The sequence below is a fragment of the Pelodiscus sinensis genome, chromosome 14, assembly GCF_052426305.1.
Source record: "Pelodiscus sinensis isolate ZL-2025 chromosome 14, ASM5242630v1, whole genome shotgun sequence".
In the NCBI taxonomy this organism is placed as follows: Eukaryota; Metazoa; Chordata; order Testudines; family Trionychidae; genus Pelodiscus; species Pelodiscus sinensis.
This window is the reverse complement of record NC_143065.1, coordinates 25,228,219-25,255,418: the sequence shown is the minus strand read 5'-3', so window position 1 is coordinate 25,255,418 and position 27,200 is coordinate 25,228,219. Positions and strand designations below refer to the sequence as shown.

At 42.5% G+C, this 27,200-nt stretch overlaps 1 protein-coding gene across 1 annotated transcript in view; it reads left to right on the top strand.

Annotated features, from left to right (window-relative positions):
- The first annotated feature begins 2,447 nt into the window (after positions 1 to 2,447).
- Positions 2,448 to 27,200, top strand: part of ATP8B4 (ATPase phospholipid transporting 8B4 (putative)) — a 177,144-nt gene continuing 152,391 nt past the window's right edge. Inside the window, exons 1-2 of the mRNA XM_014579493.4 lie at positions 2,448 to 2,626; positions 12,567 to 12,625. Of these exons, the coding sequence (XP_014434979.4) occupies positions 2,563 to 2,626; positions 12,567 to 12,625 (123 nt within the window). The 5' untranslated portion in view covers positions 2,448 to 2,562. The remainder of the gene's footprint in view (positions 2,627 to 12,566; positions 12,626 to 27,200) is intronic.

Here is a 27,200-nt window from a genome sequence, read left to right as displayed (position 1 = left end):
TCTTAAAATTCTGCTAGCTAAACTGGTACATTCCCAAGCTTAATTCAAATGTGAACCAATCTATGATTGAGTCTATACTGTGTTGCTTTTCTGTGGTGCCTATTTTATTCTCAGGGTATTGTTCATATTATAATGATAATGGAAGTTATGCACACCTCACAGGAAGCAATTAAGTTCAAAGCATGTGAGACTCTTTGAGAAGTTTTATGAAGCTAGTTTCATGGGGAGGCATTAACCTGGGTCCTTTCTTTGGGCTAAGAGTAGGAATATTTCTGCTCCTGCAGGGGTGAGTAATCTCCTGATTTATTTAGGCTTGAGGGTTTCTGTAGCTTTTGTTTGGAATCTGAAATACTAGAATAGCTCTGATCTGACTGATTTTGTGCATGTCTCATGTGTTGGCTAAAGACAAATTTCAGGCACTATCTTTGGAGTTTGCCAATAGAGTTCCTTGATTGATCAGAACAATAATTTGTTGAATGATCTAATAACCTTCCCTCCCATTTCTCCTGGGGTTGAATGTGCTGCCTTTGCAGTATTCCTGATGATTCACACAGCTAAAAGAACTCCTGCATGGCAGTTAAAACAAGAACATGCACAGGGGTGATCACAAGCAGCCAGCAAGGATTTACTAAGAACAAATGCCAAACCAGCTTGATTTACTTCTTTGGCAGGATAATTGGTTTGGTGGATAGGGGAAATGCAATGGACATAGTATACCTGGTCTTTAGTAAGGCTTTTGACACAGTCCTACATGTCATTCTGATAAGTTAGCTGGAGGAATTTGGGCTTGGTGAGACTATCTTTAAACGGATACATAATTGGTTAAACAACAGCAAAAAATGAGTAACTGTTAATGAAATGATGTGAAATTGGAAGGAAGTCTCGGAATAGGGTTCCACAGGGGTCTGTTCTGCATCCAGTATTATTGAATGTCTTTATTAATGGTCTAGTTGTAGGAATAGAGAGCATACTGATCACATTTGCACATAAGACAAAGCAGGAGGAGTTGCAAATGCTTTGGAGAATACAGCTAAAATTCAAAAGGATCTTGATAAATTGGAGAACAGGGGGGCTATAGACAATAAAATAAAATTCAGAAAAAAAAGTCAGGTGCTACACTTAGGGAAGAAAAACCAAATGCACAAATACAGAATGGGGAATAATTAGCTTGGCAGCAGCATTTCTGAGAAGGATCTGGGAGTTGTAATTGATCACAACTTCAACATGAGTCAGCAATGCAATGCTGTTGCAAAAAAGCAAATTCACTTTTGGGTTGCATTAACAGAGGCACATCATGCATATAACGGGAGATGATAGTACCACCCTGTTCAGCACTGTATAGGCCATAGCTGGAGTATTGTATCCAGTTTTGGTCACCAATACATAGAAAGGATATAAAGAAATGGGAAAGGATCCAGAGGGCAAGTGACAAAGATGATCAAAAGGATGGACTGCAAGCCATATGAGCAAAAGCTAAAGAAATTGGGTATGTTTAGTGTGGAAAAGAGGAAATTAAGGGGGGGATATGATAGCTGTCTTCAAATGCTTGAAAAGCTGTCATAAAAGAAATGGTGGAAAGTTGTACGCTCTTGACACAGAGGGCAGGAAACAAGGCAATGGGTTCAAATTACAGCATAGCACATTCAGGCCATGTCTACACTAGGGCTTTATTTCAAAATAATTAAATTCAACTTATTAACTCCTGATTTTACAAAATTGAAATAGAAAGCCTCAAAATTAGTCTGAGGCAGGCTCCGTTAACGTGGATACTCTACCTCAAGTTAGAGACCCAGGATGCACTGGCAAATAATTGGTTTGAATTATTCTGGGGAGTAGTTATTTCAAAAAAGCGGCACTGGAGCATCCACCCTAGTGCTATTTCTAAATAATTATTTTGAAATTAGCATCATTCCCTGAGAAAAGCAGGAGTACAGATTTTGAAATAAGCAGCCCCTTATTTCAAAATAATGGGCTTGGTAGTGCAAACACTCTACCTTCTACCGGTGTGTGTGTGTTATTGCGAAATAAAGCCCTAGTGTAGAGCTAAGATTAAATCTCAGGAAAAACTTCCTAATTGCAAGAACAGTAGGACAATGGAACCTGCCATGGGAGATCGTGAGAGTTCCTTTACTGGAAATTTTTAAAAGGAGGCTGGCTAGTCACTTGTAACCTTATAGTTCTATAATTCTATTATAAATATCAAAGACATTTTTTCCTTTATCCTCCCTCACAACTTGGTTTGTAATTAAAAGTTCCTATGAATGCTAACCTTCAGTTATCCTGTTTTTTTCACTTCTTTCACTTCTATTTTCAAGCTGAACTGTTATAGCTTATATTAATTTATTAACTGTCAATAATTTTTGCTGCTCTTGGGACAATTCACACCTTCCGTTTTTCATACCTCGGCTGTGACTGTTGAGCTTATCAGTGTCGTACTGCAGGGGAAGTGGGACTTTGGTTTCAACGATAGCTGTTTCTGGAAATGTTGCAATGCTCAAAGTTTACTGAGAAGAACATAGGCTCTTAAGCCACATTAATCTGCAAACATTGGCTGCCAAGCACATGGTAGCATATCTAAGTGCTGTAATGAATGGTGATGGAGATGGGCATCAAGATATTTCAATAGGTGACTATCATTTAAGCTTATTCTTCTAAGGTCTCATTATGACAGTTGGGAATTGTTCTTTGCTGATGTTGTGGGGAACATCTGTAAGGATGTATCAGTTTGATAAAAATTATCTTTCTTGGTCTCTGTCTGACAACTATGTGACTCTGTATGACAATATGAGCTCACAGTTATCTGGTTTGCATTGCTCAAGTTTTCATTTCTTTTAAGTTTCTGTTCATGCTTTCTAGCTCTGACATGCATCTGAAAAGTGAGGAATAGAAAATGAAACTTAGTTTAGCTTTCTCACTTCTACTCTGGAGCAGATACCACCTATCCACATCAGCTGGAACTCTGAAATTAGTTTTTAACAGAAAATAAACGATTCAGTGTAACCTGTGCTTTTCCTGTTTCTTGAATGTATTGCCTAATCTTAGTGCACTTATTTTGCTGTATGGCATTTATTAATTCACAAAATGTGCTTATCATAAAAGGTAAATGAGCTAAAATGTTGCATAGAATCTCTATGGATAGTAATTTCATGCTCCAATTATAAGAATGTAGCAGTAGGGATATATTATCGACCACCTGATCAGGACTGTGATAATGACTATGAAATACTAAGGGAGATTAGAGAGGCTATAATAGTGGGGGATTTCAATTATCCCCATATTAACTGCTTACACGTCACCTCAGGGCAGGATGCAGAGATACAATTTCTTGATACCTTAAATGATTTTTTCTTGGAGCAGCTACTTCTGGAACTCACAAGGGGAGAGGCAATTCTTGATTTAGACAGGATCTGGTCCATGAGGTAAATATATCTGGATCACTTGGAAATAGTAACCATAATATAATAAAATTTAACATCCCTGTGGTGGGAAAAACACGTCAGCAGCCCAGCACTGTGGCATTTAATTTTAGAAAGGGGAACTACACGAAAATTAGGAGGTTAGTTAAACAGAAATTAAAAGGTATAGTGAGAAAAGTAAAATCCCTGTGAGCTGCATGGAAACTTTTAAAAGACACTATAATAGAGACTCAACTTAAATGTATACTCCAAATTAAAAAAACACAGAGAACCAGGAAGTGCCACCATGGCTTAAAAACCAAGTAAAGAAGCAATGAGAGATAAAAAGACATCTTGCAAAAGGTGGAAGTCAATTCCTAGTGAGGAAAATAGAAAGAAGCATAAACCTTGTCAAATTAAGTGTAAAAAATATAATAAAAAAGTCAAAAAGGAGTTTGAAGAACAGCTAGCCAAAAAGTCAAAAAGTAATAGTAAAATGTTTTTAAGTATATCAGAAGCAGGAGACCTGCTAAACAATCAGTGGGGCCCTTGGATGATCGAGATGCTAAAGGAGCACTCAAAGATGATAAAGTCATTGCGAAATAGCTAAATGAATTCTTTGCTTCAAGTTTTTTGAAGTGTCTATGTTGATTAAAGAAATGTGTTGCACTAGAAGCACTTTGTTAATGATAAACCTGTTGTAACCCGAAGTTAATTGGCTGTTGTGGGCATCCTGTGGGAAGTGAAATCATTTGAGTCAGATTAATGTGAGTAAAAAGAAGCATCTGTCCAATACGAGAAACTTTATTGTTTTTAAAAAATGTATCATACCTGCAATGATACTGGTAGTCTCCGAGCAGGCTGTTAGGGAGCAGGGCACAAATGCCAAATGGACTGAGAGTTCTATATATATGTACTCAGATTTCACCAACCAGTTATTAAGTAGAAACTCATCAGACACTATAACAGCTCTAACATGGAGATACAGACAGCTGCCTTGAGAGTACTTATCTGTCTCATCAGCCAGATGAGTCTGCCTTTGTGATAAATGGTCCCTTACACCAAGAATCATTACAATATTCAGGATATTCTCAGTCCCAAAAGACCTCAGGTCAATTGCATCTTAGATTTCACATCAAAGGCAATGCTTATAGCCAGGTCTATAATGAAATATATAAAGATGTATTAAATAGGAAAAGGAAATTAGAGAGTTATTTACAAGGTTGAAGCCGGTAAACATATATACATAAATCAGTTACAGTCTTAATTTTCAAAAGGTAATAGGAGCATCTATAATAAGCAAGCTCTATACATATACTTTAGGGCTAACCCAGCCTAAGCAACTGAAGATATATTGCATATGCCTAGAAACCAGATTTCTAACAGCATAGAGATACAGTAGAGTCCCGATAATCCGACCGTGCGGGACTGAGGGGTGGTCGGATTACCGAAAATGTCGGATAAAATGGAAACTGGTATGAAATCAGATTTATTACTTATTATTCCACAGAACAAGTAACATCATAGAGTACAGAACATTTTCTATGCAGTATGGCAAACGTTAAAGTTATTGTTTAAAAAAATTAGTGATTGAAGTTTGTTTCCCAGCTTTGTTTCTCTTCCTTGCGATGAGGTCGCGCCAGTGTTTCAATAACATAACATCACTAGCAGTTGCCTCCGCTTGTTGTTCAACGTAAGCCAATGCCGCTTCGAGAGCCTTGACCCCTTCGCTATGACTAATTCTCTCTTTTTTGTCATTGTCATTTGTATCTTCATCTTCATCATCTTCATTGTCATTGTCATCCTGATTCACCAGAGTTGTTATGTCGTGGTCAGTCAGTTCTTGTTGCTCGTCTTTCTCCATCCATTCCTGTATATCATCATCATTCACCTTCTCACACCCTGGAATTTGTTGTAACAATCATGGGAAGAGATTGAACACAATTTCTTGCACCATTTCTTGTGTGTTTTTGTCTTCCGAAAGTAACTTTCTCCATGATCTTGCCAGAGTTTGCGGTTCAATCTCTTCCCATGATTGTGCAATCCAATAAATAACATCTTTTATGTTCACTGTCCTTAGCTTATCTAGCATACCATTTCCATCGTCTATCACCTCAATGAGCGTTGTTAAAAGCTTACGATGATATTTTTTCTTTAACGCTTCAAGCACACCATAGTCCATAGGCTGACACAACGAGGTGATATTAGGAGGAAGAAAAATCACTCTAATGTCCCCACTGATCAGTTCATCCTAGGATTAGATGGTGCATTATCAATGACAAGGATTGCTTTCCTTGGTAGGTTTAGCAAATTCAAAAATTGTTCTACTGAAGGAAGAAATTCATTGAAAAACCAGCCTTGGAAAATTGCTGAATCCATCCACGCATTCCTCTGATTCTTGTACGATACTGATAGAGTAGTAGGTGCTATGTTTTTGAAAGCTCATGGGTTTTTTGCCTTTCCAATAAATGTGAGTATTAGTTTGTGGATACCAGTAGTGTTACTACAGGCTAGAATCATCACTCTTTCTTTACTTTGTTTATACCCAGGAGCTGAAGCTTCAGCCTGGGAAGCTAGAGTTTTTGAAGTCAGCATTTTAGAGTTTAAGCCTGTCTCATCACACTTACATATCTGCTCACCTGATAATCCTTCATTTTTGATGAGACAATGAAAATTTGTTTTAAATTTCAGAATCCCTTCCTGATTTGCCGATAATTTTTCGTCACATATACTGAGCTGCCTTAACCCGTATCTTTTTTTCCAGCGATCAAGCCAGCGTACACTAGCTGTGAAATCAGGTTCCCCTTCATTAAGTTCCTTTTGGAAACTCAGAGTTTTCTCTTGCAGAATCGGGCCTGTGATAGGCATGCCCTTATCACTTTTCTGTGTGAACCATAAGAACAAAGCTTCACTCACTTTTTCATATTCACATTTTTCATTGTTTTTCTGTCTTTCAGTCCTGCACTTGAGGGTTGATCAGAGCACCACTTTTCTAACTCACTTCTTTTCCTCTTCCAGTCACCAATTGTAACTCGCCCCACACTGAGTTCAGATGCAATTTTTAACATGGACTCGCCTTTGTCTATTCTCTTTAATGCTTCAAGTTTTTGTTCAATGGAAAGAACCACTTTTTTCTCTTTTCACATGCAATGTTATTCAAACAATTAAATTATATTACAGTAAGGCAATCAGCAATTGGAAAAATGAAACACAATCACAGCACAAACATAAATCACTGGTGCAGAGGAACAAACGAAGCTACGGCCATGGCGGTATGTGATGCATGGACGCGTAAATAGCATGTCGAATGGCTATGTCGGATAAACCAGAGGGTCGGATAAGCGAAGGTCGTATAATCCGGACTCTACTGTACCTACTTCTTGTTGTTTGGGCTCTCTAATTCCCCTTCTGCTACGTGCTCTGGGCTGCAAAGAATTAACTTGTATGACTCATCTTCATTGGGGGTAGGGCAGAACAACAAAGTCTTTTGTCCTCTTTAACATCACACAATAGCCCATCCAGTGTCACTGAATCTTTCCTAGTTGGAATGACATAACTTCTTCTGTTACAGATTAGTACTTCACACTGATTAATGTGTGTCTCCTCTCTGATCGTCACAGAGGCTTACAATACAACTGCTCAAATATTACCTTGTAGTATGGGACACTGATGTTATGCATGAGATTAATGCATTCAATAATTCACAAGCATTCAATAAAGTCTAAACATTAAGCACATTCTCATAATTCTAATACCTGTTTTAACAATATTAACATAGAGAGGAGTCAGATTGATTCCAGCTATGTATTTGTTAGTGTTCAGTTGAGACATACATTTTGGCATGAGCTGGCACTTGCTTCTGCCAGCATCACAATATCATCCTGTTACAGTGAGATGTGTAACTAGCCTAATATAATGAACTGTAACTCTTCAGATTATAGGTAGGGCTGGTAGTGCTGCCTATTGCCTGACACGTCCTATTGTAAAGCCTGTTTTCAATTGCCTCTAACTTTGCCAAACTTTAACTGTTTGGGCTGACATTTTCCATGTTTGGTGTTTGATTCAGGCCACATTTTGTTTTGAAATTTTTAGTCAAAATTGTTCAGCTCTTAACAAGGAAGTGGTTAAGAAAGAGGTAATTGTTTTTCCCATGTTAAATTCTAGTAGTCTTTTCTTTGAAATGTTTTGAAGCTGAGACTTGAAATTTAGCATGGGATGGTATTTGTGTCAGTGATGTGCCTTTTGTCATTGCTGTTAAAAATGTGTCCAAGGTTGCCTACGCTATAAGGTTTTTTTATTTTGCATGTGATTAGTAGAAACTTCTTTAATTTTAACATCTTAAATCTCTGAAGATTCCATCTCATTGCATGTGCTTGAGCCTGTGGCAGTGGTCTCCAACCTTTTTAAGCACAAGATCATTTTTTGAATTTAAGTGCAATCCAGATCTACCTCAACCCAAATACCCTTGCCCCGCCTCCGTCCCTCCCCTTCTCTGAGGCCCTGCCCCTGCTCACACCATCCTCCTTTCTTCCATCCTCTCTCCCTTTCACGAGGCGGGGTAGAGGGTTAGGGCACAGTCTCTGGTCTTGGGCTAAGGGATTTGGAATGTGAGAGGGGCTTTGAGCTGAGGCAGGGGGTTTTGGTGCAGGAGGGGGTTCAGGATACAGGCTCTGTAGGGGAGTTTAGGTCTAGGGGGCTCAGGGCTAGGGCAGGGGCTTGGGGTGTAGGAGGGGGTTTATGAATGGATCAGGAGTTCAGAGCTGGCTCCAGCTGGACACTGCTTACCTCAGGTGGCTTCTGGATGGTGGTGCAATGGGGCTAAGGCAGGCTTACCCCTGTGCTGGCCCTGCACCAATCCCAAAAGCAGTGAGCAAACTCCCTCTATCCCAAGCCCTGTTGTGCCCCCCCTCCCGTTCTGTGGAGACAGAATACAAGGTGGGAGAGGGGGCACCCTGACATCTGTGCCCCTTCTCTCCTTTTCCTGCTCTGCACACAAGTGGGAGGCTCCTGAGGATGGGGGAAGCTCTAAGGCAAAGAGCAGGAGTTGCACAACTGTGGGGGGAGGAGCAATTGAAGTAAAGGCACTTGATAGCTTCTTGGCCAAACCAGTCAGGATAACCTATCAGGGGCTCCAAGATCTACCAGTAGATCCCAAGCTACTGGTTGGTGACCACTGGTCTATGGCAATGCCATCCTACCGGAGCAACTGAGCATGCTCCATCCCCTCACAGCTTCAATCTCTGGCTGGATTAAGCATGCATAAGTTCCACAAAGTGACTGAGCATGCTCCTGCTCAGGGAAAGAGGGGTAAAGTTGGACTTTCTCTGTTATTGCTGACTCAACTGCTCCAGGCTAAGGAGGTACTTGGCATGAGAATAGAGGCCAGGGATCTTGTCTCTCCTGTACTCCCAATGCCCTCCCCACTGAGAATGGTCAGAAGAATCTCTGCCAACTAGAGCACACTCTTCTCCAGACTTGGGGTTAAACCTAAGATTCCTGTGTCTCATCATTGTTCTGCTGTCTTCAAATATCTGTGAAACCCAGGAACACAGTTTGTGTGCCTCACTGCTGACTAGTGTTGGCCCACATAGAAGATGACAGCGTATGACTACTATAGGTTATGCCATTAGATCAAGTAGCAGAGGTCTGTGTGGTGGTTCTAAAGTTTTCAACCCTCCTAATGAACCATGGGAGTGCCAGTACAGACTGAAACTCTCTAAACTGGGGCTCTGTTCTGGCAACATTTCAGACCATGGATGTTCCAGGACCAGAGAATTCCAGTGGAGAGCTAGCCCCTGGGAGCCCTGTAGGATGGTAGGGCAGTGAGAGCTCGATGGCTGGCAGTGGGGCTTCCTGGGAGGGCAGCGGGAGCCTGGTGCGCAGAGGCACCAGGGCTGCCTGGTGTGGGAGCAGGAACTGGGTGCTGCAGCAGGAGTCTGGCATGCAGAGGCAGTTGGACTGCCCAGTGTGGCAAAGGAGGCCAGCACATAGCGGCGACTGGGCTATCTAGCGCGGCAGCAGAAGCCAGGTGTGCAGAGGTGGTGGGGCTGCCTGACAGAGAAGCAGGGGCTGACAGGACAGCAGGAGCCAGCAAGGCAGGCAGCTGGCTGGGAGGCAGGCGGTCGGGTCAGGGCTGGAGGGGACCAGTGACGGGGGGCCAGAAATGACTTCTTCTGGACCAACAAAATCCCTCATCTGGGACCAGTCAGGTCCCGAGGATGCTGGACCAGGGAGGTCCAACCTGTACTACAAATTCAAATAATAAAAGTAGACATTATCAGGAACCACATCATAATTACCTAACATATAGTATCAAATCTAGTGAATATTAGTTTATTCAGCTGTTGGACTGAGGGTTCTACTATAGATGGAAAATATAATAATTACACAAACTTCCATTTCCTAGAGTTTTCAGTGGAAATACACTGGGATAAAACCATTAACTTTTTGAACTCCAGATAGTAGGTATTTTATCCTCAACTTATTCTAACAGGAGTAAAATGAGTTGCTTACATGTAAATTATTATATATGTTATCTATTATCATTTGAATAAGCTATACAGTGTGTTAGTATGTTATTATAAAATTAATCTGGTAAAATTTAGTTTATTTTAAGAATCAAATTTGACCGTGCATAGAGTACAACTTGTCATAATGTCTCCTAATGCAGCAGGAAACATGCTCAGCGTGAACTTGTTAAACCTCTTAAAATAAAATATACTCCCTAAAATCTCTCCCTACACATTTTTTCCTGCCTCCCCCTCACTCCCCGACTTCTCCCTCTCTGCTCTGCTATCCATAGCTAGTGCTCAAGGAAGTACAGGCAGTCCCCGAGTTACGTGGATCTGACATATGTCGGATCCACAGTTACGAACGGGGCTTTTCTCGCCCCGGAAGACGGGAGTGGCGGGACGCCCAGATGCGCCGCGGTCCGCCGCCCCTGTCCTCCGGGGCGAGAAAAGCTGCTCCCCGTCTCCCTGGTCTGCAGGGAGACGGGGAGCAAAGCCTTGGAGCACGCCCGCAGCGGGACAGCCCGGGCGCGCTTGAGCTGTCCCCCTGCGGGCATGCTCCGCGGCTTTGCTTCCCGTCTCCCTGGTCTGACCAGCAGACCAGGGAGATGGGGAGCAAAGCCGCGGAGCACGCCCGCAGTGGGACAGCCGCGGCGCGCCTGGGCTGTCCCGCTGCGGGCATGCTCCAAGGCTTTGCTCCCCATCTCCCTGCAGACCAGGGAGACGGGGAGCAAAGCCACAGAGCACGCCCGCAGCGGGACAGCCCAGGCGCGCTTGGGCTGTCCCGCTGTGGGCGTGCTTCGCGGATTTGCTCCCCGTCTCCCTGGTCTGACCAGCAGACCAGGGAGATGGGGAGCAAAGCCTCGGAGCACACCAGCAGTGGGACAGCCGCGGCGCGCCTGGACTGTCCCGCTGCCTGCGTGCTCTGCGGCTTTGCTCCACGTCTCCCAGGTCAGCAGACCAGGGAGACGGAGCAAAGCCGTGGAGGACTTGGGTGGTCCCGCCACCCCCGTCTCCCTGGTCTGCTGGGGGGGGGGGGGTGTGCAGCTAGTGCCCCCGTCCAGCAGACCAGGCTTTTCTTGCCTACCCCTGGGGTAGAGCAGCTGGGGGCTGCCGGGTTGGTCCCGCAGCGCCGCTCCGGACCAACCCAGCAGCACCCCAGTTGCTCTGCCCCAGGCGTCCTGATTCAGCCGCTGCTGGTCAGTTTCAGCAGCGGCTGAATCAGGACGCCTGAGGCAGAGCAGCTGGGGTGCTGCTGGGTTGCTCCAGTAGCGCCGAGGAGCAGCGCTACTGGAGCAACCCAGCAGCACCCCAGCTGCTCTGCCCCAGGCGTCCCCAAGTCAGCTGCTGCTGAAACTGACCAGGGGCTGACTACAGGAAGCCCGAGGCAGAGTTGCTCTTCCCCGGGCTTCCTGGAATCAGCTGCTGATCAGTTTCAGCAGGAGCTGACTTGGGGACGCCTGGGTTTCTTAAGTTGAATCCGTATGTAAGTCAGAACTGGCGTGCAGATTCAGCCGCGGTTGAAACTGATCAGTTTCAGCAGCAGCTGACGCCAGTTCCGACTTACATACAGATTCAACTTAAGAACAAACCTACAGTCCCTATCTTGTACGTAACCCGGGGACTACCTGTATTGCATTGGTGATGTTCCTAGGTTAGTTAGACATAAGCCTTTCTGGTGTGTGTTTTTAATATTACTTTCTGCCCCTTGCAGTCAGATAATCAGGAAGTCACTTGATGGTTGCCTCCTGTGCTGGGAGAGGGGCTTCCTGTGTTCCTGTTCTGGGAGCTCTTCTAAGGAAGAGCCATAGTTTAGCCCATAATCTCAACCGTCCATTTTGTCTTTTTAGTCAAGTATGAGAATACCAATGTGGCATATTAAATTAAGTACATTCTTTTGCACGACTGCAGAATGCACTGTCACTTTCTCAGTGAGAAGTGAATCGGATTTTGTGAGATTAAAATTAGTTGGTTGCACATTTTGATATCATAGAATCATAGAATAGTAGGACTGGAAGGGACCTCAAGAGGTCATCGAGTCCAGCCCCCCGCCCTCAAGGCAGGACCAAGCTCCGTCTACACCATCCCTGACAGATGTCTATCTAACCTGTTCTTAAATATCTCCAGAGAGGGAAATTCCACCACCTCCCTTGGCAATCTATTCCAATATTTGACCACCCTGACAGTTAGGAATTTTTTCCTAATGTCCAATCTAAACCTCTCCTGCTGCACTTTAAGCCCATTACTCCTTGTCCTGTCCTCAGAAACCAAGAGGAACAAATTTTCTCCTTCCTCCTTGTGACACCCTTTTAGATATTTGAAAACCGCTATCATGTCCCCCCTTAATCTTCTTTTTTCCAAACTAAACAAGCCCAGATATGTAGTACTGCAGGCCAGGAACAAATCTGGAGGTTTAAATTTGAAACAGGAATTCCTGGAAATAGAAAACAAACAAACAAACAAAAAAACCTCTCTCTAATAATGAATTATCTGAAGTATCTGAAAATTAGCTTTAAAAAAATTGAACTATATTGGGATTTAATTTTATTTTTTCTGTATTGGTGATTCTAAATGTCATTGAAGTGTTACTTATGTACTGGTCTCTTACACATTTGTTCTTAGCTCTATTTGATTTCCTAAGCTATTTTTTTTCTTTTTTCAGAGGAGGAGCGAAGGGTGAAAGCCAACGATCCTGAACATAATGAAAAATTTCAGTATGCTGTGAGTATAATTCATATTCAGTATCAAACTTTGCACAGTATATTCCCATGCAAGTGCATTGATAGTTTTCACTAATGTTGGGGAAATCCCCAAAGCTTTTATGTTTTTTGATTCAGAGAAGTACTAAGGTCTTATTTGAACTTCCTGGGTCTACACAGTTGAGCTGGAAATCTTTGACAGAGGAGGTTAAAAACCCAACCTGACTCTTTCATTTAATTAGATTCAAGGAAGTAGTTTCTTTGTCTGTTACTGGCAGTTCGAATACTTGTTGTTTTATAATACAAGCCATGTCAGTATCACCTGAGGAAGAGCTGATCTACTTACGTTGTGCACATGGATTTCATCTAAAAACATGAGCCTATTATAAGTAACATCTCATGGAACCCCGTGGACTCTTGTGAAAAGTGAAACATTAACCCTGTCACTCAGCACTGATTGGCTTCTGTGCACTGCCATCCACTGGGGCATTCAGAGTGCACAGGAGTGTTTTGACTTTTATAGGTGGTAGAGTGCTTAATATCCTCAAAAAAGAATGTGTTCTTTGTATGCATATATATATGTTATAACTCTCAGACTCCTCCTCCTCTACGCATATGCAGTGAATTATTTCCCATCTGCCCTACAGACTGTAGCCTTCTCAGTTCAGTGTTTCCAAAAGAATATATTGATGATAAATACAAATCACTGTAGCAACCTCTTTTGATGTAGCGTGTCAACTACTACACAGCTAATGGATTTTTTTAGATCATCATGATTAAATTGGTTAATTTATTTGTCCTTTTTTCCCTAATGGATCATTGATCACAATTTTTAGCCCATTTTCTCCTAATTGTGCTTTAAAGTAGTATATTGTATAATCTGTACAATATATTATAATATGATATAGTTCCTTTTTTCAAAGTCCATGTTCACAGATGTTAAAAGTATTTTTCATTCTGAACATAACTGATGTGAAAATGATTAAAATAACGCTTTCAAGAATTGTAAAAATTCAGGTTGGGTGGCTTAGTTCTGATTTCATGAAGGAAAGTTGTGGTTTCCTTTGTGCTTTTAAAACGTAAGTTTATTTTTAAGAGTATGTCTACACTACAGCGTTATTTCAAAATAGCTTATTTCGAAATAATGCGTCTAGACACAAAATGCATTTCGAAATAGCATTTTGCTATTTCAAAATAGCGTGTCCACACTGATAGGATGCTGAATTGCATTCAAGGCCGGCCGGAACTGGTTCTGGCAGGGCATCAGGCCAGGAGTTACCTTGTGTGGCTGCTGCTTGAGGCTATCTGAGACCTGTGCTTAAAGGGACCTGCCCCAGACAGCCAGTTCTAAGGTTTCCCTGCTTACTTTCCTACCTCGCTGAGGGACAACAAAGCATTTTTTTCTCTGCGTGCTCTGGTTGCCCTCACTCAGGACACCACAGCACTCTGCAGCATGGAGCCGGAGCCACCCCTGGGCACTCTGGTGCTTCTCTTGGACGTGTTGCTGCAAGCCTGGCAGCATGTTCTGCAGGCAGTAACAGTCTCCCTGGTATGCCCCACTGGGGACTTGTGCCTCATTCCTCCCTCACATCCTTCCACTTACCCCTCCCTAACCCCCCTTCCTGCTGTACAATAAAAGACACGTGTTCATTACAACAAAGCCTCTTTATTGAACAAAACTGGGGGGAGAGGGGCAATGAAACTGAGGTGAGACTGGGGAAAGAAGGTGGGAGAGGGGAGGGGAGAACCTGGGAGGAGGGAGCTGGCAGGGGGAGGCAAGGGGAGTAAGGGGGAGGAGAAGCTCAGGGCTCCAGGGTTGGGGGTCTTGCAGGCCCAACTGTCTCCCAGCACTGTGGGTATGGGGGCCTCGGCATCGCTGGGGGTGTGCTGAGGGTGGGAAGGAAGAAGTGGGAGGAGGAAAAGGAGTGGGAGAAGGAGCGGTAGCTGGGGAGGCAGTGGGGGCTGGAGCAGCAGGAGGCAGCAAGCTCTACCCAGGGCCGATGACCACCTGGGGGGCACTGACCATCCTGCCCCCCAGGATGTGGTCCACAGCATCAAAATAGGGGCAGGAGTCTGGGTCTGGGTCTGCCCCTGGTTGGGAGCTGCCCACTGTGGCCCTGGCATATGCTTGCCGCAGCTCCGTTATTTTCATGTGAACCAGCTCCTGGGTTTGCATGTGGTCTTTGGTGGCCAGGCTGGCAGCCATCCGCCTGTAGATTGTTGCATTCCTCCATTTAGTGCGAAAATCATGGATGTTGGAGGCATCCTCCCAAACCTGAATTAGGTCCCTGATCTCCACACTGGACCAGGCAGGCGCCCGCCTTTTCCAGCCCCTGGCAGGCTTCTGGGGAGCAGTGTAGGGCTGGCTGGCACTGGCTGCCTGACTTATGCTGGGGCCACTGGGTCAGGTGCAGGGACTGCTGGCTCTGGGCTGGCAGGCTTGGAGCTGGCACAGGCACTGTGGCCAGACTGTACCCCTTTAAGGGCTCCAGGGAAGGGGGAAGAGAGAGGAGTTTTCTTGGTTGTGCCCAGAGTGGCCACCAGAGCATCCTGGGAAGGGTTGGAGGCCCCCTATTTCAAAATAAGCATCTACACAGAGATTATTTTGAAATAGCAATTTTGAAATTGACGCTATTCCTCATGGAATGAGGTTTACCAATTTCGAAATAAGCCCTTCACTATTTTGATTTAATTTCAAATAGTGGTTTGGCTGTGTAGATGCTGGTAAAGTTATTTCGAAATAATGGCTGTTATTTAGAAATAACTTTGCTGTGTAGACATACCCTGACAGACTAACCTGACTTACCAATGTGACATGTGACTTTCCTTTCATTGTTATGTTTGCAATTTATAGTGGATTGTTGACTGACTTAATTTAAAAAATAATGAAAAGGAGGATGACATTTCTGAATTAGTCATGGAAAGTGACAATAATTTGTATTTAATATAAGTTTTGCATTATTAGCTGTTTGCTTGGTTTTGAGAAATCACTATAGTGATTGTGTCAGAGATTCAATCCACAATATAAATAATTAACAGTTATTTCTTCCAAGCACTTGAACTCTAAATACCCTCAAGCACTCAGACAAGCATTAGCCAGTGTATAGGGTTAAATTCTTTTTGTGTGTGGCAACTCTAGTTATTTGGCAAGCTAGGAAAAACCCTGAAATGTTAGAAATCTATGTTGGTCTTACTTTTGTCTTTTCTCGGTAGCTTAACTTGCAGCCCTTTTTCAAATGAACAGTAGTTTGCAAGCATATATATGAAATCTATAAATTATTATAAACTGTTGGGGGCTTTTTAGTCAGTCCCAGTATTTTTTTTTAATTATTGTGAATATTTTAGATTTAGAAAAGAATAAGAATAAGAATAACTTAAACAAAGAACTGTGATTATTATATATTTTAAAAAGGGCTTTATGTATTACAAAAATTATTTTAGGATCACTGATCAGCCAGTAATAGCTAACAAAAGGACTCATTGAAAAGAAATTCCTATTTCACAATTTTACAGGAGCATGATAGTGGAGAGCCAAATGATATGGTGACTTCTGGTGAATATATTTCCTCTTACAGGAATCCTTCATTTTTAACAGTAAAGGCACATCTACACAGCACATCTACACAGAATAACTGACATTATTTTGAAATAACAAAATGTGCATCAACACAGCAAGCCATTATTTCATGAGGAGTAAGGGAAGTTGAAGGAAGAGTGTTCTTTCTTCAACTTCCTGCTGTGTAAACAGTGCAAAAAGCCGAATTAAGCTATTTTGACTTCAGTTACTCAATTGATGTAGCTGAAGTTGTGTATCTTAATTCAACTTTTGCCCTACTGTGTACACATGCTGTAATTTAAATCCAGGACCTGTACAGTTTTGATAGCTTTTTAAATAGCTCATTGCTGCAATGATTGGTGGCTGTTTTTTAAAATTAAACATACAAAGATTTTTAAGTAAAGAGATAGAGTAATGAACAAAGATTGAGCCTAAACATGAGCCTAACAGTCTTGACATGTCTTTTTAACTATGGTCTTTAAAGCCATGGTTCAATTTGTCAAGCAAATATTTGAATATATTATACAGAAGTGTGATGTTTGTTGTACTCCTTTAAGAGTAGAACACTGTCTTGAACTTGGAGTGAATTTACAATATTTCCTGGAAAAACCACCAACTCCAAGTGTCCCACAACATTTTTAAATCTTGTTGCATAATTCCATAATTTGACAAGTAGTATTTTCACTTAACCAGGAAGCTTATGACATTTTTATATTGTTCAATTGATGTTCCACTTTCAGGGGCTGAAATATAAAACATTTGGTTGTTTTGCTTTCTCATTTATTTCTTAACATTTCATATATATTTCCATCATTATTATTTATGTATTTATTATTAATACAATTTAGAAAATTCAAAAAAAGCAGATCCTACTTTATATATTTTAGTACTAAGCAGAATCTGTGAAAACTCAAATAGCATGTCTTTGCTGCAACTGGATGCCAGCCTTCCAGGGTGGATAGATAGGCTTGTGAAAGCAGGACGTGAGTTAATGTGCTAAAATTAAAAGTACGGACATTGTGGCTTGGGCTTTTAGACCCAGGAGGTCAGGTGGGCTTGAGAGACTGAGGCTGTATTTAGACGACAAAGTTCTATCAGAAAAAGATACGCAAATTGTGGTTTGCACTTTTTCTGTTTTTCTTCCGAAAGAGGCTTTTCTGACAACTGGCCCATGTACACAGGGCCAAATGTCAGAAAAAAAGCCTCTTTTGGAACATCCTGTCTTCCTTGTAGAATGAGGTTTACAGGGATGCCGAAAAAACACATCTGCTTTTCTGAAATTTTTTTTTGAAAAGCAGACTTTCCTTGGATCCTGCAGAGCTTTTCTGGGATACCTCTGGTATCCTGGAAAAACTCTGCAGTTTAGATGTACCCTGAGCCCAAGTTGAAATGTCTGCATTACTCTTTTTAGAATGTTAGCTTGAGCCATACTAGCGTAAGTCTACTCTCTTCCCAGGTATCAAGGCTTGCTTTCAGTGACTATGAAAACATACCTTTAGACCTATGGTTCTTGAACTTTTTGGCCCGTCGCCCACTTGGCTCAGTACAAACCTTTCCGTGGACCACCAGTTGCTAATGGAAACTCACCATTGATTACATAATTATGCCCAAGCCATTTTGCTAGTACTACAGCTAGGGAGAACAGCTTAATTTAACCAGTAAGAAAGGAAATATTAATTTAAATTATTAAACAGATGAAGCACTTTAAATGTCTCATCTTGGTTTATCAAACTTCATTTTAAATAAAGTAAATATTAATTTATGTCCAACACAACCTTTATGGGTCAGTAGCCACTGACCCACAGAAAAATCCTTTGGTGTTCCAGTCCCATGAGAGGAAGGGGAGGGACAGAAAGGACAGTTGTTCAGGGGTTCTCATAGGCCAGATTCACTCTTCTGGAGTTCCAGGGTTAGTGGATTTTGTGAACTCCCCCTATGCTCTGGGATTGGGACAAAAATAAGGGGTCCAGTGTGCAGGACATGGCTGCCAGTGAGAGATATGGGGGTGCAGGATCTGGGCAGGAGGTAGGGTGCAGCAGGGGTGAAGGTGCAAGGTATGGGTAGGAGGTAAGGTATAGAAACAGGCTGGGAGTAGGGTGTCTGGCCAGGAGAAGGGGGCAAGAGCAAGGGAAGGTTCAGTGTATGGCCAGGAGGGAGGGTGCCGGAGCAAGGGAGGGTGCAGGAGCGGGCTAGAGGTAGGTGTCTGGCCAGGAGGAAGTTTGTTCTTAATTATCAATTTAGTAAATCCCCCAAACTTCCATTAAATTAAAGAGTAAATATTCTCAGATCTGGTGGTAATAGTTTCTAAGTCTTAATTCATATGTTTAATTAGTATTTTTGAACTTTTTCTGTGTATTGCAATATTTAATTTCTCTTCTACAGCCATTATTGTATGACATATTTCCATTGTGATATTAAGAGCTGGTGAAACCTTGTTATGATTAGTGTTAAAACCTCATTAAAACTGGAGTGTGAATGCTTCTTTCACTTAAGATTCTTGTTAAAAACACGCAAGGTGGTCACACCTAAAATGAGGACTAACGGAGTCTGTTCAGAAATTAGCACTATGTGGGTAGGGATTGCACTATGTATTGTGACCAGGGTGGATGTATATGTGAGAATGAATGAGAAAAAACAAAAACTGAGAGATACTGAGGAGGAAGAAAGCAAAACAGTGGACATTGATTACAGTATATATTGCTGAGAGAGAGTTTTTCAGTCTGGTGCTGGAGTTTTTAGGGCTGTAAACAGGGTTGAATTAATATTTTGTGGGCCTGGCACCAAACATTTTTGGGCCCCCATGAAGTCATTATTGGCCCCTTCTGAGTATGAGCCTGGTGTGGTAATGCTATTGGTGCCGCAGTATCTCTGGTACTGAATCTCAGAGGCATTTTTCATTTTGATCACAAACCTCTGCATTATTATATGTGCTGTCATACACAGCTTCCTCATTCCCCTGGTTTTTCTCATTGAGCCATACCCATGTAGGTTTACCAGTGTCCTCAGTGAGCAAACATTTCATAGTGACCAGGGGAAATGCCCCACAGATTTATCTCCTTCCTCATTTGGACAACCTACTGTCACGTCTCCAGTACCACCCTATTTCTCCAATCGCTCTATGTCAGAGTGGGGAACCTTTTTTGAGGCAGAGGCCACTGACTCACAGAAAAATGAGTCCGGGGCTGCACACAAGTGAGAAGCAAAAACCAACCAAACAAAGAAAACCCCTCACTGATGTGGTCACCAACTGAGAAAAAGAAAGACACTCCCCACATTCCCCTGGCACACCAGAGCCTATGGGAGCCCAACCTAGTAGCTTTTGTTTACTCCAGCCCTGCAATGGGACAGCAGTGGGGCTGGAGTGCCAGCATGGGCTGCCTAATGCTAGGGGACCCCTGAAGGGTCCAGATGTGGCCCATGGGCCGCAGGATCCCCATACCTGCTCTATGTGGTTGTGGTCTCAGATCAATAAAGTTCCACAACAAGCAGATACTTGATCAATTCTAACAAATCCCTCCCTCATCACCCATCCTGCCATTAGAGCAAGCTCTGAAGTGAGGAGTTAGGCTGATGACTTCAGGTTCCCAAGGGCTTTCTCCCTCTACTTTTATCTACATGCTAGTCTACTACCTGGTCATCACCATCACTTTTTCCTGTGCTTGTTTCCCTTCTACCTTGGATGCCCCTTCTGAACTTGGGTGGCCCAGTGTTACAAAGCCACTGGTGTCATGGTAAATCCACTACTAGCTCTAAGCAAATTAATTGTTTGTTTTTTTTACTTTGTGCATTCTTTGGAAATATATGAGACGGAATGAAAGAAAATACCAGACCCTGCCAATTTCTCCTACTAACTGGACTATCCCTGTGCCCCCAAACTTTGGCTAGCCAAAGTTTTGCTAGGGGCAGAAAAGGGGCAACACTGATGTTAGCAGTAATGTTCACTTTGAAAGTCAGGACTGATACTGGATGTGCGTGCAGAAATAAAATATGACCAGTGGGATTTAAAACCAGACCTAAAAGTGGAGCTGGAGATTTCACAAAAGGAATTAAGGTATGTACCTGGAGGTTTGCCAGAAAGGGATCAGAAATGACTTGCAGGCAGAGGTGAAATCTCTGGATAAGGAACTAAAAAGTATCTGCAGAGATTGGGACGCCTAGCTGCAAAACTCATGGTCCAGAATGGTAAAACAGATTGATGAGGCGTCTAGCAATCTCACTGTCATAGATCAGAAGCTTTTCCATGAAATAGTGGAGACCAGGCTAGCTTGAGGCAATCTGGAACTAGCTAACCAAGAGGAATTGCAGAAAAGACTTAAGGAGCTGAAAATGAGCTCCAGAAGGAAATCAAAGGGTCAGACCACAGTGGAAGGCAGATGCCTGAATAAGGAATTGAACCAGCCAGAGGACTTGGATAAGACTAGACATTTACAACAGTTTTCTACTCCATTTGTAAACCGCAGAGGCCCAATGAAAGAACAGTCTGGCTGTCCCAGCTCAGATAATGCAAAAGCCCATTATCTTTGAGGGAAAAACTCCCAGGAATGCTTTATTTTTTGCTCAATTCAATATTATAGCTCAAATGAGTGACTAGGATGAGGGACAGAAAGGGGGGTTTACTAGCAGCCAACTTAGGTGGCCAGACTCTGATTGGGCTGCACAATGTACCTCAGAAAATACACTAAGTTATGAAATGAGCTCTCAGTTTTGCTCTAGCCATCTATTTGAGTTGGCCAGGCACAACTAAAAGCAAATAGGAGAAGGAAAGAAGAAATCCCACCTAAATTGGCAGAAGACTTGCTGAAACTTGTGCTCCTGGTATATGAGATATTACCAAGACTTCCCTCCACCCCCCAGCATCTCCTTTTCCACCACTTATGCTGGACACTAAGAAATTAATCATTCAGAGGGGTGGATTTGCACCTCCTTGTCTAAATTGCAGGAGAGCTGATTTGTGGATCATCTATGTTTAGTTCATAAGATAATAAAGGGTTTAATAATCAGTCCTGGGATCAGTTAAGCTTTAGGGCTTGTCTACACTGGCACGTTTTGTCACCAAAAGGTAATGAGAACATTTACACTGTAATGCAACTTTTGTCAGGAAAAACACCCCGTTTTGGCAACAAAAAACATCCAGTCCATTGAGAGACTTTTTGCCTTTTCCCTTCCTTTTATTGTTGACAAAGAGCCATTGTGGACTCTGCTTTGTTTTATCAAAAGAACTGGCTTCTGTAAGTAACCCACAATGCCTTTGTTGGTGGCTGTGCTCAGTGTTTTGTGATGTCTGCTGCCCTGCAGGCACGCACCCCTCCCATTTCAAAGCCGTGGAAAGTATCTGACAGCTGAGTGAGCTGCTCCATTTGGGGAGCAGACAAAGAGCAAATCATTGGAATGCTTCTGTTCTGCCCTGTTAGAAACGCAGCAGCAGGCAAACTTCTGCTTCAGATGGAAGTCTTGTGAGATTGCTGTGCTGCTTTGACATTTCTCAGAACAGAGAGCTCACAGAGATACAAGAAAATGCTAAGAGGCACAGAGATCAGCCCTGCCTTCCTACAACACTGCACTGTGGGATGTTTACCCACATTGCTTTACTCTATCCATTGACAGGGTACTAGCAACATGTCCATGAAATATCAACAACAGGAGGCAATAAAACTGGTTTGACCGGTTTTCACTTTTGGCGACTTTTGCATGTCGACAGCACTTTTGTCGCCAAATCTTCCCAGTGTATACATTGCCTTATTCTTTAATGACTTGTGCATAGTCACCTACTATGAAAATGTACACACTATGTTCTGCATCCGCCCCTGCATGCAGCTCAGGCTCCATGGCCAAATAAAAAGTGAAAAGCAGAAAAAAACCCAGAAAATAAACTGCTGTGGTGTCCAAGGAAGCAGGGTAACCAGAGCAAAAACTGCAGCAGCTTTGCTTTCCCTCTAGGAGATAGGCAAGCCAGAAGCAGGAGCAGAGCAATGGCTGTCCAGGGGGATCCCTTTAAGCATGTGTCTCTGCAAAGGGCAGGCAGCAGCAACTGGAAATAAAGATTGCCCCCATGCCCTGCCAGTATCACTTCTGGGTGCCTTCTTTTTTCGACAGAGTTTCCGGAAGTCTGGATGCTCTTTTTTGAAAAAGCAGATCAAATTTTCAATCCGTGTAATGTAATCTAGATGCTCTTTTTCGACAGAGGCTTTGTCAACAGATAATGTCGACAAAGCCTCTGTCGATAGAGGGATGCAGTCTAGACATAGCCTCTGAGTTTTATTAACACGAGTACCCCTTATGGGAATTGCAACATTATGTTCTCTGGAGCCATGAGTTACCCTCTGCACGCATAACATGCACAGCTTTCATTGGTGTTATCATTACGGTTCTTGACATAATGTAAGATTTTAGGGTTCATTCTTGATGAATCCCATCATGAGTCTGTGACACTAATTAGCTGAATCCCTTGCTCGTAGTGATTTACTTCAATAGAATGAGCTTATCATGATCTATTCATTGCAGAATGAATAAAGGCCTGGTGTCAACATAAAAATCATATCTAAAAACACTGTCATGTGGTGAAAAGTATTTTTAATTTAACATTATTTCAGTTGTAACACCAAGATGGTATCCACAGAGAGATAAAGGTTTATTTCCTGATCTCATTGTGTACATTTATTAGTATATGTTACAAAGTTTGTTATGGGTACTAGAGTACTGGAAGTGGATACTTAGATTGTTGTTTGCAAAAATTCAAATAAATAAAATCTCATTTTGTTTGGACATTGAAAAGAGACTGCGTTCCATTCTTGTTTCAGCTGGTCAGTTTCATTATATTCATTCTCACATATGCTTATAATATCATTATTGTTTGTTTGGGTTTACAGCACTGCAGGAGGATGTTTAAATAACCCATATCCATGTTTTGTTTTCATTGGAGTTAAACACACATATCTATATGCTTTCACTGCACAGCAGATTTTGTAATCTTCTCCCGTCTTTGCTTCTACTTTTTGCTTTTTAGTAATATTAATTTAGCTACCATCTCTTGGGGAGATGGATTAACTATGCTGATGGGAAACCCCCTCCTATTGTGGTAGTGTGTCTACTCCAGGGTTGGGCAAAGTCTGGCTCACAGGCTAGACAGGTCCACATGCCACTGAAAGTGGCTGGCTGCTGGGCCCAGCGTATGGGAGTGGAGGTGTCTCCTCACACTGCCCACCATCCCCAGCACAATCCTTTCAGGGTCAGTGCTTGCCTGCATGTGCAGCACATGGAGATCCACTGTCCCATTCTCCACAAGTAGTGCCCCATGCAGAGATACACACTGGCCTCAGCAGCTGGCCTCTTTGAGCTGCCTGTAGTGTAGGGAGTCTGCCTAAGGGTCTTGCTGGGCTGCCAGCTAGGAGCTGCCTATGGTAAATGCCTTCCATCCAGAGCCTGCACCTGACATACCATCCTCTCCCACACTCCAACCCTCTGCCCTAGGTCACAACCTCCTCCTGCACCCAAACTTCCTCACAGACCCTGCACAACTTTCTATCTCCTTCCCAGGTCAGAAATCTCTCCTGTACCCAACCCCCTTTCCAGATCTTGCATCCCCTCCTGCATCCTAATCCTCTGCCCCAGGTCACAACCCCCTCCTTCACCAAACTCCCTCACAGATCCCTCCTGCACTCCAATCATCTACCCTGAGCTCTCTTCTGCACCCAACCTCTATCCCAGAACCTGCATGCTCTCCATAATATAATAGAAAAGTATAGCCCATGACCACTTACCAAATTCTTGGAGTGGCCCCCTTCAAAAATGATTTCCCAACCCTTGTCTAAATTGAAGTGCTATAGGGGCACAGCTTCAGCCGTAGCATTTCAAATGTGGACAAGCTGAAAGTCTCTTTGAGTATAAAAGCTCAATTTCAAATTTCTTTGCTCATTGGAAAATGACTATTAGTATGTTAGACTGGCTCTGTATGCAGCTGGCATCGGAGATTAATGTTGCTAAGTCTTAAAAACTATGTAATCTTTTGGAATATTACATCAGTATTAAATAACTTGGTAGCCCCAACTTACTTCTCATTGTGAAACTACTTGCTTTACAATGAGTCACCAAATAACAAAATAACTTTTAATAAAATTGATTTTCTCCTCCCAACAGTGATCTATTTCTCCCCACTACAGAAATACTGTATATAGTGATGAAAAACAACATGATCTTTTCTCATTTTTCTCTGCAGCGGCTATTCAGAGTAACCACAGCTTGTGTTCACATCTCTCCTTTGTAACGTAAAGGAAAAATTCCCCTTCCTATTCCATAAAGAAGAGACATTTACTTTGTTAACTTGCACTATTTTGTTATACATAGTAACATCTTGTATCAGCCAGTATAATGTTCTTAGTTTATTATTAGGTTTCCTGCTATTATACCTTATGGAGGTACTACCAGATGTCAGTTACAGCTTAATTATGTGCCTGTGTACCAATTGTCAGGTTGGTTCAGTTAATACCATGTTTTCCTTTGGGACTAGAGGCCAAAGGCTTATGGATTTGCACAGTCATGTAGAGTCAGCTGCTATTCTCTGGATGAGATGTTTATTTCTTGTTGCCTGTTCTAGCTGGACATTAGATATACAATTAAAAAAATCATTAGTATTATTTTGAATAAAATGCTGTTTGTTCTCTGTAGGCTTTTGACAATAGCTTTGTGTGTGTGTGTGTGTGTGTGTGTGTATTACATAATAGCAAAGGCACTGGATCTCAGTTCCTAGCTTTGGTGTGAAACAAGCATAAACTTAGGAACAGAAGACTATGAGAACAAAGAAGAAACTGGTTCTCTTAATATTTAAAGACATATAGAAGATGATTTAACTGCTCTAGTTGAACAAGAATGAAAACACCATGCATTTACATGAATTCTGGTGCTTGGCAAGGATGCACCCCCAAAGCTACCCATTCCAGCTTTATATTCTATAGAGTACCAATTCCCGTCTAGATGAAAGCATGATGGTTTAATTCTGGTAAAACTTTGATCAGCATATCTGGTATTATGCAAACAAACATTCTAACTGTATTTTGATACTAGTTTAGTCAACTTTTTTATTGGAATAACCAGGCAGGATTGTATTGAAAATCACCCTTTTAGAGCTCTTAGCTAGTGCTTGCAAATGTGCCTGAGGGAGTTAGACACTCCAATTCCTGTAGCCATGATGAGTATCTCACAAGACCTTGATACTATTAGTCTCAACCTGGGATTCTCACATTCAGCAAATAAGCATGCAGACCACTCCCTGAGGCTATGTCTTCTACTCCATGGTTCTTGAGCAAGAAAGGAAATGAGTGAGGCTCATCAAGGTAAAACTGGTAAGGCGCTGACTGATGATAGATAAAGAATCAATGTAAAAGATATTTTGAACCATTTTTAAATGAAGAAAACCCAAGAGAACAAAGCAGCTTCAAAAACGATGAACTCATAATGGAGCCTCTCACACCAGATGAAAAATAAGCCCTATGCAAGACAGAATCCCTACTGGGGCATGGAGGAAGCTTGAAATAGAATAATAGACTCATCAGACTGGAAGGAACCTTGACAGGTAATCAAGTCTAGTTCCCTGCACTCGTGGCAAAACCAAGCACCATCTAGATCATCCCTGGCAGATGTCTGTCTAACTTGCTCTTAAAAATCTCCAGTGACTTTTCTCCCTCCTCCTTCTATGTAGTAGGAAGATACCAGTAAGATTAAAAGGGAAAGGCTATAAAATGGTGGTCCACCCAGTTTAATGTATGACAGTGCGTGATCTGTTCCACAGAAATAAAGGCTAAGATGGACCAGTGATGCAAGAAAGACCACATGAAAAATTAGTATGTTAATGATGTGCTCAAATGAAAAATGGGGGAGTTCCAGCTTAAAATATTATAGTCATGTAAACCATGGTCCTAACAATTATGTGTCATAAAGAGATATTAGCATGTGGTGTGATAGTGGTTAGGGCACTGAACAAGAGCAATTTGGAAGGAGGGAACTCATAGAATAGTTTCTGCTTAATGGGATTAACTCAGGGAAGAAGAAAATTTGTATTACCATGGTTCCTACAAGTCCATGTAATAGAGCCCGACCATATGGTGCTAGAAGCTTACAGACTTCAAGCAAAAGGATAGTCCTTGCCCCAAAGGGCTTATAATCTAAGTAAGCACTAATGTTTTCACATTTGGAAGGACCAGCTTTAGGGATGAGAAGATGTTGCATTTCGTCATTTCTGTTTGTTCATTGGTCTCTTTGCACCTGCTCAACAATGACTCAATCTAATTCCCAGTGAAGGCAAATTAAAATTCCTATTGACTTCAGCGGGAGATGGATTGAACCCTAGGAATGGAGTTGGGAAAAGCAGTACATATTATTTAGACTGGGGTGGGCAATAATTTATTACCGGGGGCCACTTCAGAAATTTTTGAAGTGGCCCCAAGCTGCTCCGGAAGGGGCAGAGCCTCAGACATAAGGGGTGGGGCCAGCACACTTCCCTGCTTCCCCACCCACAGACCAGGATTGGTCTGGCAGTGGGGGAGTGAGTGAAGTCTTTGCCCCCTTCCAGAGGTTGCCTCTGGCAGTGGGAAGAGATTTTGCACACTCCCCATTCTGCCCCCAGGCCAATTAGGGTTGGGGGTGGGGGAATGTACAAAGTCTCCTACCACCCTACCACCACGTGCTCCTTGTAGGGCAGGGGCAGGGCAGAGGAAACTTCATATGCTTCCTCCCCACCCCCTGGCCCTAATTGGCCTGGGGGCAGGGGAGCAGCAGGGACTCCGCGGGCCGGATCAACCCACTTGACGGGTTGGATCCAGTCTGCAGAAGGCCTTTTGCCCACCACCGACTTAGACCCCAAATCTATCCGTTACTAGAACAAGTAGTTAGGTGAAGTTAGTGCAGTTCTAATATCAAAAGGGTACTTTAAGTGTAAGTCTACTTTAAAAATGATGTAATGGGTTTCCATATTACTCATTTTAATGTCTTGCAGATCAAATTATCTTGCAAATAAAAAAAATGCATTTATTTAACTGTCTGCATTGCATAT